This window comes from Barbus barbus, assembly GCF_936440315.1.
Source record: "Barbus barbus genome assembly, chromosome: 50".
In the NCBI taxonomy this organism is placed as follows: Eukaryota; Metazoa; Chordata; class Actinopteri; order Cypriniformes; family Cyprinidae; genus Barbus; species Barbus barbus.
The window spans coordinates 7873255-7887802 of NC_136728.1; the positions used below are offsets into that span (position 1 = coordinate 7873255).

Genomic DNA, 14548 nt, shown 5'->3' on the forward strand with positions numbered 1-14548 from the left:
ATATATAATAAGGATTATGTCTCATACCTGGCGGAGATGTGAAAGGTTATGTTTCCTTAAACTAGTTTGTCATGCATTCCTTTATTTCAACACATTTACAGGTAGATCCTATTATTTTAAATTTGCGATTTTAAATTTGTCCAGGACTGTGATTGACGCGATTACATTTTTTAATCGATTGGCAGCACTAATATATATATATATATATATTTACACGCACACAAAATCGCTGTAGTGCAAGATGAGTTTTCTTTGGACAGAAAAAGTAAAAAACATTATATATTATTTATAATTATTTAATATAATATTTTTATAAATGTAATGCATAATAAAATTATACATATACTGTATTTATTTATATAATATTTTTACTTGCATATGGTATTAACTTTATTTAAATCTTAAAAACTAAATGTATAATATAATATAATGTATTATAAAACAACATATGTACTATATCATTATATATATATTATATGCATTATATTTTAATAACTACATGTATAATACAATATATTATATTATATTATACATTTAGTTTTTAAGATTTAAATAAAGTTAATACCATATGCAAGTAAAAATATTATATAAATAAATATGTATAATTTTATTATGCATTACATTTATAAAAAATATTATATTAAATAATATTTTATTTAATATAAAATAATAATAATATATATAAATATATATATAAATAATATATAAAATAATATAATAATTATCTGTACTGCGTTAGGCTAACCAAGACTTGTAATAGCACTTGCACGTTGTTGCTCTTTTGTTGGTTTTGATTGCTTCTTATGTCCTCATTTGTAAGTCGCTTTGGATAAAAGCGTCTGCTAAATGACTAAATAAATAAAATAAATAAATAATATATCATGTTTTTTACTTTTTCTGTCCAAAGAAAACTCATCCTGCACTACAGCGATTTTCAACCAATCAAATGCTCCTAATAATTAAAAAGTTCCGCCTCATGATTCCACAATTAGCATGAAGGAAATCATGTTCTCAGCTGTGACATAACTAAAACATATATGTTAAAAAACAAATGGAGGCCTTCAATATCCCTCCTCAAACTTCCTGTTTCAACAGGAAATATGTCAACACAGGAACAAAAACTCTTCTTGTCAAATGATATCTCTGGGTTTTATGACATAATCAGCATGCAGATACTGGAACATTCTCTCTGATAGCGCACATATTTCAACCAAACATTTATTTGACGTTGTTTATATGTTAGAACAGCATTTAACAGATGTTTTACTGACATTTATGATTCTGAATGTATGTGAATTGACTCTTTTTAAGATTCTCAAACTCATAAGTCACTTCAAGATTCTTTGTTCTTTAATAACTATCATACATGATACATAGAGTATATGGGAAATCTGGTTTACAAAATCATATAGTTGCACCTTGATACCGAATAAGTGCATCAGAAACTAACCTCCTTGCAGAACACATAGGATTATGGGTAATATTAGCTCGCAAAGCATGTGCAAATGCATATCCACCACACGTTACACCATCCAGCCAATCAGGCAGTGCAGCTGCTAAATGGGCGGCACCGTACAGTGTACAGTATATGTGCTACTTGACCATGGCCTGGTGCCTTCTGCCATTTCCCTTCATCTCTCACACACACACGAACCAAAACAATTGCCCACGGATGGCATTCTGCCAGAGGACTCTTACTGCCGCACAAATACATAATAAAAACAAACACTAAACGTTTAAATGACCTCTTGTGCCGTACATCTTCAGGCTATTGTTTTCACCTGAGGGTCGAAAATAACAACCTCTGATAAGAGTGCATTATAAATAACGACTTACCTCACAGAAAGACCTGCTGACATTGTTCACGGCCCTGAATGGCATCGCTTTTCAAGGGTGGGGATTATGCAATGTGGGTAAAGATAGTTTTTTGGTAAATGTTCATTGTCTAATTGTCTGCCTCGGTCAGGGACGGTGCTTTTGCTCATTCAGAGCGGCGCAATCTATTGTTAGGCACTATTAATTTGAAGCCGGGCACTTAGCAACACTCCACTAATGACCTGAAACTGATCCTTGAGCGGGCGGCTTGTAAATCTTCCTCTGTGTGCATTACAGCTTAAGAATGCTTAATAGTCTTAAAAACACAAACAGAACTGGAATAAACGGAAACACTTTCTAAGAACCCTGTATATGGATAAACACACACAGGCTTACTTGCTTAATTCTAACAATTAATTACAAGGGACTCTGGAATACTTAACTATATATTATATATTACATACACACACAATCATTTTTTTTTTAAATGTCTCTTATGCTCCAGATTAGGCTTCATTAATACAAAAATAAACCTCAAAACTATTAAATATTTTTATATATTTTAAAATATAATTAATGCAATGGCAGCCATTCTTTGTGCCAAAATGAGGGACAGTAATATGCTAATATAATAGTAATACAATAGTAAGTAGTCTGGAAAATACAATAAAATAAAATCTTTACAAAAAGTAAATAATTGATACAATTTCCAAGACAGTTTCATAGACTTAATGAGACCTTCATTTAACACACACACACACACACACACACACACGCAGGCACACACGCACACACACAAAATTCTACCTTTAAGAAATAAAGTGCTTGTTGTTGAAGAAACTGCTATAGACAGGCTTTTGGACATTATTTTGAATCTGTCGGCGTTTGTTTTCTCTGATAGTGCTGATGGTATGAATTATTTAAAAGTCTTTCCAAACACTCTTTTGCTGGTTTACTGTACAGTCCAATGTTTTCTGCATTGCTAAGTATCGGCAGTGCTGCGCCATGGCAAAAGAAATTATATTTTACTCGACTTGTGAGCTTGCAGTCTGAATTGAAGGTGATAAGAGACAAATATTGTGCGGCACAAGATTATATAAGGACAATAACTCTTAATACCATTTTTCTCTTGTGTGATGCTACATGCACAACCATTTGTGACCATTTATCTGCATTTTAAAACTTCAAACAGAATCAGAATCTAAAGTTTGAACTGTAAAATACTCACCTTCACCAGGAAAAAGGACACTCCATATGTGCGTAGGGACCTGGCAAGCTTCACATACTTTACTTTTGCCTCGATCTCTGTTATCTCACCGCAGCTTTTGTGATCCTGGTGAGGAGATTAAGATATGAACACTTCTCAGCCATTGTGGGATTTGAACCAATAACCTGTTGGTTACAAGCCAACTTAGTCTGTTGTGTTTTTAATAAGGTTTTAATTCACACTGGAGAGCTCAATATATGAGCTGAAAACATGTTCTGAGAAGTAATATATATATATATATTGTGGCGGGAGGAGCAAACGACAGACACAGTGGGTGTGGCGTCAGGCCTCGGAGAGGTTTTTATTAAACAAAATACTCCAAAGTGAAGTAAGTGTCCAAAAGAGGGTAAAAGTGGCCAAAATAAACAGGGGATCTGGTGTCCTCGTCGTGCTTCGGGGTTCGTGAAGGGAGGCAGTGTTCGGAAGGGAAGGGTCCAGGGAAGGGGCGGAGTCCGGTGGCCGAACGCGCTGATGCTTCCAGCCCCATGCTTCACTGTAGGTATGGTATTATTGGGATGATACTCATCATTCTTCTTCCTCCAAACACGGCGAATGGAGTTTAAGACCAAAAAGTTCTACTTTGGTCTCATCTGACCACAGGACTTTCTCCCATGACTCCTCTGGATCATCCAGATGGTCCCTGGCAAACTTCAGACGGGCCTGGACATGGGCTGACTTAAGCAGGGGAACCTTCCGTGCGATGCAAGATTTTAAACCATGACGTCTTAGTGTATTACTGATAGTAGCCTTGGAAACGATGGTCCCAGCTCTCTTCACGGCATTGACCAGCTCCTCCCGTGTAGTTCTGGGCTGATTCGTCACCATTCTTAGCATCATTGATACCCCACGAGGAGAGATCTTCCATGGGGCCCCAGTCCAAGGGACATTGACAGTCATCATTAACCTCTTCCATTTTCTGACAACTGTTCCAACAGTTGTTCTTTTTTCACCAAGCTGCTTGGCAATTGCCCCGTAGCCCTTTCCAGCTTTGTGAAGGTCTACAATTTTGTCTCTTGTGTCTTTTGACAGCTCTTTGATTTTGCCCATGTTGCTACTTAGACTTTGGCTGATTGTGGGGTGCACAGGTGTCTTTATGACAGCTAACGACCTCAAACAGTTGCTACTAATTTAGAATCATGAGCAGAGTGTAGCTGGACTATTTAAAAGCAAAATAACAGGTCTTTGAGGGTCAGAAAGCTGGCGGATAAGCAAGTGATCAAATACTTATTTGACACAGTAATTCACAAATAAATTGTTAAAAAAATCATACAATGTGATTTCTGGATTTTTATTTTTAGATTCTGTCTCTCACAGTGGAAATGCACCTATGCTGAACATTGTAGACCCCTCCATGATTTCTAAGTAAGAGAACTTGCAAAATCACAGGGTGATCAAATACTTATTGACCTCACTGTATATATATATATACACACACACACTGTATATGTATCTGAGTAACAGGGTTGAAAATTAAGCTTAAATTACAATGTTTGTCATTATTGCTAAATTTCCTATTAATTAAAAAATGTTTGATTTCTTTCCTTTTTTGTTTTCTTACAATAACTTCGGTAATAGGGCTGAATGGTTGAGCTAAAATCACAGTAAACAACAATGTATGTGTGCGTGTGTGGCCTCGTGTATGTAAAATTTAGTTTTTTCTATTTTTTTTGCCAATGGTAATTAAAATCACACAGTTATCTACAGAATTGGAATTATGTATTGAATTGATATTCTACATTGTTATAAAACAATAAAAAAAAAGATAACTTTTTAAAATTATAAACTTTTTAATTACAAAAAATTAAACATTTATCTGTATCCCATATTTTCCACCATAACACATGATTTTTCTACAGCAAGGTGGGAAAACCAGTAAATAACTGCATTATCTATTTTTCCCCCGTTTTTTTACAACCACTGTTGTTTATTGTGATTTCAGCTCAACCATTCAACCGTTACCAAAGTATATGTAAGAAAACTAAAACCGAAAGAAATCAAACTTTTTTCATTGATAGGAAATTACTATAATAATTACAAACAAAGCATTGATTCCAGACAAGCTAGGTTGTAATTTCAGCTCGATTTTCAACCCTGTTACTCATATTTCATATCAATTTAATTTTTACAATTTTGTATAAAATAACATTTTGATATTAAAGTATAAAATTAGGGGGAAATACACAAATCATAGTATAAAATTGCATTTATGCCGTACTTACATGTTTCAAATATTAATAACAAGGTTGCAAATATTCCAAAATTCAGAATGAATTGAAAATAAAACTGCTCATGTAATATTTAGCTTGACCTCCTGCAATCCATATTTTCTCCAAGGTTAAGACATTCCTTTCACTGACCATGAGTTGAAATATTCAAAAACCCTTCATTTTTAATGGTTTCAGTCTGTTTTTTGTATGTTAGTCATGGACAGTGCCTAATAGTATGTTTTGTTAGCATAACGGATTATGTAAAGCCATCACAGGGTCACGTACCTGAAAAATTCTCTTCTCCGCCCCCCTCTGTTTGATGTATTCTTTTGGTAGGAACTCCTTCAGGCTGCAAATATATTTCACATTTTTCCATCAGAGCAGAACAAAACACATGAGGTCATCCTGGCGGGAATTACATCTTCATAACGTACGCCCACACCGACTCTTAAGGTTTCCAGACAGCACAGAATTCTTGCAAATAATTGTCTGGTCTAAAATGTAATCATATAACAGCTGAAAGAGCCTGTGTGTGTGTGTGTGTGTTACAGTGACAGTGTTGAATGGGCTGCATATGAGACCGCAGCTACAAGGCATGTGGTCTTACTCTAAAAATCCTGGCTTGTGTTTGTGCTCCACGTGGGGACCGAATTGGATCTGTGCCTGAATTCCAGCAAACTCGCAGGCCTTATCAAAGGACACGGGGTGGGATCCGTTCAGAATGTCATCCCTGGCCTGAAACAGAGACAGGAAACAAGAGCAGATGTTACAGAATGTTAATAAAGATGTTTCAGAAAGTATGCGGTGCATTCGCTAAGCAGTTGTTAGCACAACAAAGCAGACAAAAACATTTGAAGGGCCATCATCAACATCTTTAAAGAATATTCAGATCAGTATATTAACACAAGAATCTCTGTACGGAGATGAGATTGTGCATCGCTAATAAGCAACTTTAGCGACATATAGCTGCAAGATCAAATGATTTTGAGAATTGAGGAAGGCTCCTCATCTTGACATCTTGTTTTTTTTAAGCAGTAGCACACAATTGGTAACACGTGATTCCTGCAGGCACTTGCTGGGATTGTACTGACACAATCTTAGGCGGCAACATTAGTTTCTCTATTTCAGCAGAGATACTAATGCCCAAAAGAAAAAAAAGCCTAAAAAAGTAAAATTCACCTAAAAATACAAATTCGGTCATCATTTACTCACTCTCATGTAATTTCAAAACTGTATGCTTTTTTTTTTAACAGAAAATTTGAAATTTAAAGAAACTGTTTTTTTCCCCAAACAAGTTCATACAAGAATATTATACAACAACTAATAACAATATATCTGTCAAGTTCTAAACAAAACCAAAATAAAGTAAACCAAACCAACCCACAAAACCAAAACAAAAAGAAGCCAAACTAAACTCTACTAAACCAAACAAACAGAAAAAAAGCAAAACAAAACACAACCAACTAAACAAACAGACAAAACAAACAAAAACAGACAAAAAAAAAAAAAAACCCTCCCCCCAAAACATAACAAAAAAACCAAAACAAAAACAGGCCAAATCTAAACTCTGCTAAACCAAACCAAGCGCAAACAAACAAAGCAAAAAAAAAAACAAACAACCGGAAAAACAAAAACAGAAGACAAAGTGTTTCCAAATTATGGTCAATTTAAATGCAGGGGGTTTGTGAGTTGATGAAAAGCTAAAATCAAAATACTTAAAATTACAATAAATAAACAATTTTAAAACAAAACGAATCAAATAAAACAATTACTAAAAAAGTATGAAAATGTTTATTTTAGGTGACCAACATCAGAAAACCATGAAACATGTCAATGTGTCTGTCATTAAATATTGAAATATTAACTTAAAATCAAAGGTGGTACTTCAAGAAAACATTTTAAGTCAAAGCCGTTCAGCTGCCAAAAAACATTCAGGAATCTCTGTTATATGGAAAAGCGCTTCGAGAAGATTCTCTAAAAATTCTCCTTTTGAGCTCCACAGAATAAAGTAACAGCATATGGGATTGGAACAACATGAGGGCGAGTAAATACTGACATATTATCATTTTTAGGTGAACTATCCCTTTAAGATGTTTCAATAACACTGTGTGGTGACACTGAGTGCAGTCTAATATTACAGACTGCCTGCGGCCGCTATGAAAGCTGACAGCCCATCTGTTCAAGCGTCTCCTGATATACACCTGAGTGTAGTTCAGTTTAAAACCTGAAAGAGTGCATGTTACAGAAACGGTTTAGTGCCATCCGCGCCGCCACCAAGTAAGCATCTACAAAACAAGCAGCATCTATTTGCAGAGCCAAGTTTGGTTTTCAAACAATCTGGATGAAGTAATTAAAAGCACAGAGGCATAAACGTACACACACTTATTAATGAGAGTGTATACTTGGCCGATGTTGTGAGTGGGGGCTGAGGTCATGGAAGTTTTACATCATCATAAACAAGTCCGTGTGTGAGGGGCCCCGCCCTCAGGACATCCACCAATCATCTTGCATCGCTCCCAGATGACATCAACATGGTAACAGTAGCAGATACAGTCAGTGATGGTTTATGGGAACACATCGTGACAAACTGAGTTATGACGCGGTCACACCCCCAGCGCAGAGCAGAGAAATCCCCTTCAGCGTGCCAAACACTCCTGAGCGCATACATGTGCAACAGTCTCAGTGTGTGTGTGTGTGTGTTTGAGCTGCGCTCTTCTGTTTCTTAAAGTATGTGGGTGTGTGTGGCACCATGTCAGAGAATTTCACGCGGGCGTGTGTGTTTACTACAGAAGAAGAGAGAGACAGAGGGAGACTGAAGAAAGGGAGGAGAAGTGTTACAGTTGTGTGTGTGTGTGTGTTTGTGTGTGTAGTGACTCGCATGCACCTTTTTACCAGCATGGACATACAAAAAAACCTCAGTGAATCTATCAATTACAAAAAAACGTCCATGGTATTCTTAAAAAAACAACTGTAGAGTAACATGTAAATACAATGTACACGAATAGTAGCATCATGGTAATAGTAGTAATAGTGATTTATTTTTATTTAATACCATGAAATCCCTTCCTAAAGGCACTACCTTTACAAAAATGAACCATGGTTATATTATAGTAAAAGTGCAGTAACCATGATTTTTTGGCATATTGATTGCTATTACAGATTTACTACAAATTCCATGGTTAAACTATGGTTAGTGTAGCAAAACCATGGTTAATTTGTGGGTAATATTGGTTTAGTAATCATAGTTTTTTTGTTTCATTTGTTGTAAAACCAAGGTTAATTTTCATAAGGGATACCATGCGTCTTGACATGGTACCATAGCAGAATCATGTTGCAAGAATATGATAAAGTAGCATGGTATTACAATGTTTTTGGAGAGTATAAGGTAATAGTATGGTAATTCTTTTAAGTACATGGTAAATTAATATAGTAATCATAGTAATATTGTGTATATAGCTGGTCTCCCAGCCTGACCAGATTTAAAAAAAAAACTCTAAAACCAGTTTTAGCTGCTTATTTTCCTCAGCAGGAATGGTATACAAATACAGTAATCATAGTACTTTAGTATATAACAGGGTACCATGGTATTATGTTTTTAAGACAAATATCATAGGTTTCTTTAACAAAGTACCATGCTAATACCATTTTGTTTTTGGAACTGTCCCATACTAATACCATAGTTTTTGGTTACGTAAAAACCACAGCACCATGACATTGCCACAGTTTCTTTGTGTATTTTTTTAAGTGTACAGTTTAATAAAAACACACATTTAATAACAAGGATACAACATGTTTTCCTTTCAAACCCAGAAATACTGACCGTATATTGGCAAAAAAAGTGCTTATCCATCATCTTATATAAGTTATTAAGTGCAGGTGACGGAGTATGAGTGTTTGTCAGTGGGAAGTTGCTCTGAAATCCTCAGGCAGACACACTAATGCATCTGCAGCGAGCCGTGTGCTCCAGAGGCCGGTCAGAGCGCTGCGGCCCGTCTGCTACAACAGCTCACGGCCTCGAGGGAAACTATGCAGAGCTCCTTGAGACACACACATGACACTGCACTACTCACACACACATTTATGCTATGCAGACACACACATTCACACTGCACTACTCACACACACATTTATGCTATGCAGACACACACATTCACACTGCACTACTCACACACACATTTATGCTATGCAGACACACACATTCACACTGCACTACTCACACACACATTTACATACATAAACATGTATGCATGAAAACCCGCTGGCCGCTTTGTGACACAAGTCCTTATGAATCAAACCAGAGAGAGAATGAAATTCAACAAACGTGTTTTAATGCTAGCTACAAGAAGTCATGACAAAACATTAGCATAGCTTTAGGAAGTGCTAAAAAAAGATGCTTCATTAATTGTGATAATTATTTTTATTGTGCTAAACTAACCATCAACATATATTGTGTTTAGCTGTTTAGCTCCACCCCCAACATCTCATTGGTCTAAATTCCCACATAGATATTTATGATTTTGATTCTCTGTGCTTCCTGGCAATTCACGTTTATTGCGATCTGAAAAACTGCGCAATACTCTGAAAAAGTGCCTAATTAGGAAGAGATGTGAGTGAAAAGTAATCCATACTGCCTACGGTGGTGCAACAAATCAGCAACTGTGAAGATATGCGCATTGCCTTCTGGGCTGACCAATAATTCATTCATAAGAGCTGTGTCACTATTTCACTGCTTTCATAAAACTAAAATGACAATATCTAACACCTAAATATCTGTGCGACAGTGCCTCTGAGAAATTAATTAATTGTTAGAGCAGGTGGTGACGAAGAGGTTTTGGCAAACTGGTGCACTACAGTTAAACCAGCCAAAAAGACAGATAGAGGACAGACAGAATGTCAGTAAAAGAGAATGAAAACAAGTTGATAAAATTGATTGTTATTGTCAAAATCATAATTATCAGTAATTACACAGGGCATCAGGGCAAAATACTTCAGGTCAAGAAGCTGTCACTCTAAATCTCAGCAAATGAAACACCATGATCGCTTTGTTTCCATTGGTCAAGTCATGTTGGCTAGCTCCACCCACAGTGAAATCTCATTGGTTAAAAATCCTGCTCCACATAATTGTATATTTTATATCAAATTCGGTCTGATTGGCTGTGACCTTGTTGTTTTATGGCGTATTTTGCTTTTTGGCAAAAACATGACATCTAGTCAGTATATGGCCTGAAACAGAAAAAGAGCACAAAAATTGATCAAAACTGATCTTTTACCTGTACGTAGAGAAGGTTGAGCTGGACAGGATCACGAGAGTCTACATTTTGGTCAGAATAGAAGAACTTCCTTCGTAGTAGTAGTATCTCGCTTTCTTCTACACCCTGCTCCCGAAATGTCCGACTGTGGTCCAGCCAGTTTACTATGAATGAAACATTTGACCATGTTAACATTAACGACCAAATTCATTTTTTTAAACGTGTATTAACAACACAGTTCAAATCCAGTGAGCATATACTAAGGGGGTCTAAGACACCAGTTAATATCATTAAAAGATCTGGACTATGTACAATTTCTTTAAGCCTGTATAAGAATCTCTCGGTGTGGGTCAATCTGGCGGGGTGTTTTGTTTGCTAATGTTTTATTTTCACAGTTGCCAGGAGTCTCACAATCATCATCTGTGTGAAGTTTGGCTTTCAGCTTCTCCATCTTCCTCTCATCTCGCAGGAGGGTTCTGTCTTTCTTCAGCGTTCCCATCCCATCCTCGCGCTTCTCCTCCCCCTGCTCTTGGATCAGTGAGTACTCTTCATAATTAGTGATTCCTGTGGAGCATGAGATAATCAGCACTCTCTATCTGTCAGTCTTTCAATCTCTCCAGCACAGGTGTTGTATGAAACTAAATAAATATCAGCTTACAGGAATTTATGAAAACATGATTGGAAATCATTCAGAAAAATAAAAAGAAATTGATTCAAAATGTAAATGAGGAGGCTAATGCTTTAAGTTCCATCACATTGCCGCTTAAACTGGCCATTTCACCTGGAAAAGACCATGTAAAGTTATATTTTTCATGTGATGCTTAAGAGTCATAAAGCCAATATTGGACATAAGAACAAAATAAAAGATATTTTGCTTATTTGCTACTAGTGGTGTAATAATACAATCCTGGCAGATACCAATAAATGGCAAATATTACAATTGTATACTATTCTGTGTCAATTATAAACAATAAACACTAAAATTGATCATTTGAAATAACAAGTTAATTCAGGCACCACAACATTATAATATACAGTATGAAAAATGCATATTCATTTTAAGATTTGCTAAAGATTATAAGCTTTAAAAGACAAATTTTAAATTATTTAAATGTGAAAATAGATAAAAATTAACATACACAAATAAACATCTAATACAAATTTACAAGTGCTGTCAAACGATTAATCACGATTAATCGCATCCAGAATAAAAGTTTTTGTTTACATAATATATGTGTGTGTACTGTGTATATTTATTATGTATATGTAAATACACACACATACAGTATATATTTTGAAAATATTTACATGTATATACATTTATATTATTATATGTTATATTATATATAAATATATTTAATTTATAAACATGCATGTGTTTGTATTTATATATACACATAATAAATATACACAACACACACTCATATATTATGTAAACAAAAACTTTTATTTTGGATGCGATTAATTGTTTGACAGCACTAAAATTTACCAAATACAGACCTTTAAGTTAATTAAGTTTTAAGATAAGACTTAACTTAAAACTTGACATAAAATTGACCTTAAGTTGACTTAAGTTTTAAGTTGAGCTTTAAGTTAAGTTAGGTTTTAAGTTAAGGTGAAACAAATAAGAAATAAAGAAAAACTCCAATATCGTCTGATGACCGACACGTTACTCTTACTGTACACAGCAATTGTTTTTAAAACATTAATTCTATCACCTGGTAAGTTGTAAGCCCAATATTACTGCCAAACTAAAAGAAGGACCCACCTATCCTACTGCAGATAGTGACCAACAGCTCCCCTACTGTTTTGGAGTCATCCACCATTATGGTTTTGATGGTTCCATCCAGCATTTTGATCTTCTGTGGTCTCTGTTTTTTCTTGTATTCTAGGACATCCTGTACATGACGAGAATAAGTGCTGAAATGAAGCTTAGAATCGCAATGGAAATAAAAACTTCTGAAAGTCTGAAGAGTCAAATAATGTGATTTACCCCATTCCGCAGCATGTAGTAATCAAGGGTGCGCCCTGATTCCAACCAGATTCCTTTCCTGGGGTCATCATCGGACAGGAAGAGCCCGTAATCTGATGCTGAATTAAGTTTGACATAATTAAAACAACAACTTGCCCCATGGAAGCAAATACTAAATCAAAGAGATCCGGTTACGTCTACAAATACGGTCGTAATAAATATCAGACTCTTCATTAAACCACAAAGCAATTTGTCTTTGATCCTAAAAGAAACAATTGACATTTATAAGATGAGACCAATTCATTGTGGCCATCGAGGGCAGCAACCATGTGTGTCGCACGGGACAACAGTCATATAACTGTAGCTGGCCGAATAATGAATGTATACAGAGTGGCGGAGCTGCAGACTCATCCCGAAGTGATGACTCCTGTTGAGCTTATAGCGTACACGAGTCCATTTCGCAAGCTCCAGCGAGCAGAGACCATTAATGCTTGACTTTTTGGCCGTTTGATGACTTGAGTGGAGATGGAAAGAGAAAGATACAGAAACATCTACTGATGTGAAGCAGCTGGTATAAACACAGCCCGAATCCAAACTTCTGTCAAGCTTTGCAGATTTTTACGAAATTTACACCGAACATAAATGTTCCCCCTGCCCCAAGTGTGTTTAAGGAATATTTTGATAATACCATCACCTGCAAAAAATGTAGTATCCTTGATTTCTCTAACACGGTGTACTATATTTAAATTAATTTCAAATAATTCCAGTAATAATTCCTTCAAATAATTCCTTGTGCCTCTAAAATGACTTGCCTTTTCAGGTGATGTCATCAAGGCTGGTTAAAAAGTGACGCGTACAATTTTAACTTCGAACGACACAAAACCGAATTTAAAAAACACTCCCCCAAACTCACACCATTGATTGAGCCAGTGTTGTTGTGTCTGGCTGGTTGTGATGCTCAAACAAACAAATGTTTTGATGGAGGGAGTTGTAGTCTCATGGAAGGGCGTAAAATGGTGCGAAGCCTAGAGGAATATTCTGCAACTCTTACCTTGTCCAGTTTGGGCCTCTGGAACTCGCTCTCTGATAATCCTGCAGGCGTCGTAAACCGGAGTTGAGGGCTCAAACTGCATTGTCTTGACCACATTGCACTGTCGCATACAAATCTTCAGCGACAGGGCCACCATCGTGACTGCTGCTCAAATGGGAGCACCCACTAGCAAACCTGTAGAGACCGAAAGAAACAATCCGTCAGTTTCTCTGAAACGTCCAGTACCCGTTCATTCTTTGAGGTCCACACCACTACATCAAAACATGTTTTAATCTAGATTAACTGGAGCAGAAGTAAATGTGAACACAAGTGATTTGCAGTTGAGTTCAACTCTAGCACTGATTAATGAAACATGCCTGCCACTGAAGATAAGAGAGCGAGATCAGAGCCTTGTGTAGGCTTACAATATGAGCTTCTTACTGCCAGGAGACGTCTGTAATGTAGTTATTAGATTAGTAGAACAGCACTGCCCTTTAAATACTGAGCAGAGGAAAAGATTCTACTGCCAACTGGGTGTTTAGCCTAAGCTCACTCAACCTCAACCAAATATCACAGCTATGAAATGTAATCTTTGCACAAGAGAGAAACCTTCCAGTTCTAAAAATTAAGGTAAAGTGGTTATGGAGAGACTAAAATCAAGCAGAATATTTTGGAATTACGGTAGTGTTTGATTGATGCTACAAGATATCAGTAGAGATCTGCATTAAGTCACAAGATCAGATTCATAAACTTTAAACTCAGAACCGAAATCAGATTTGCAACATAAGAGTAGAGAAGTGGCTAGTAACTGAGGCCAGATACATTCCAGAGATTTGACTCGTAAGATATCAGAGATCAGACCTGCGGAAATCATACTTGTAACTGACATGAGATTTTGAGGTTTGTTTTGAACTGAGATCAGACTAGTGACTGAGGTCAGATTTGTATAAGAAATCTGACTCATATCAGCCTCGCAATAGATCAGATTAATACCAAAGATTTAACTCC

At 36.1% G+C, this 14548-nt stretch overlaps 1 protein-coding gene across 1 annotated transcript in view; it reads right to left on the reverse strand.

Moving 5' to 3' along the window:
- LOC306868478 (talin-2) overlaps nucleotides 1-13697 on the reverse strand; it is a gene marked incomplete at its 5' end in the record, with an annotated part of 78877 nt that extends 65180 nt beyond the window's left edge. The window contains 8 exons of the mRNA XM_079414666.1: nucleotides 3044-3148; nucleotides 5575-5638; nucleotides 5897-6024; nucleotides 10560-10702; nucleotides 10950-11102; nucleotides 12307-12436; nucleotides 12532-12629; nucleotides 13562-13697. Coding sequence (XP_079270792.1) covers nucleotides 3044-3148; nucleotides 5575-5638; nucleotides 5897-6024; nucleotides 10560-10702; nucleotides 10950-11102; nucleotides 12307-12436; nucleotides 12532-12629; nucleotides 13562-13697 — 957 coding nt within the window. The remainder of the gene's footprint in view (nucleotides 1-3043; nucleotides 3149-5574; nucleotides 5639-5896; nucleotides 6025-10559; nucleotides 10703-10949; nucleotides 11103-12306; nucleotides 12437-12531; nucleotides 12630-13561) is intronic.
- Nucleotides 13698-14548: the final 851 nt, after the last annotated feature.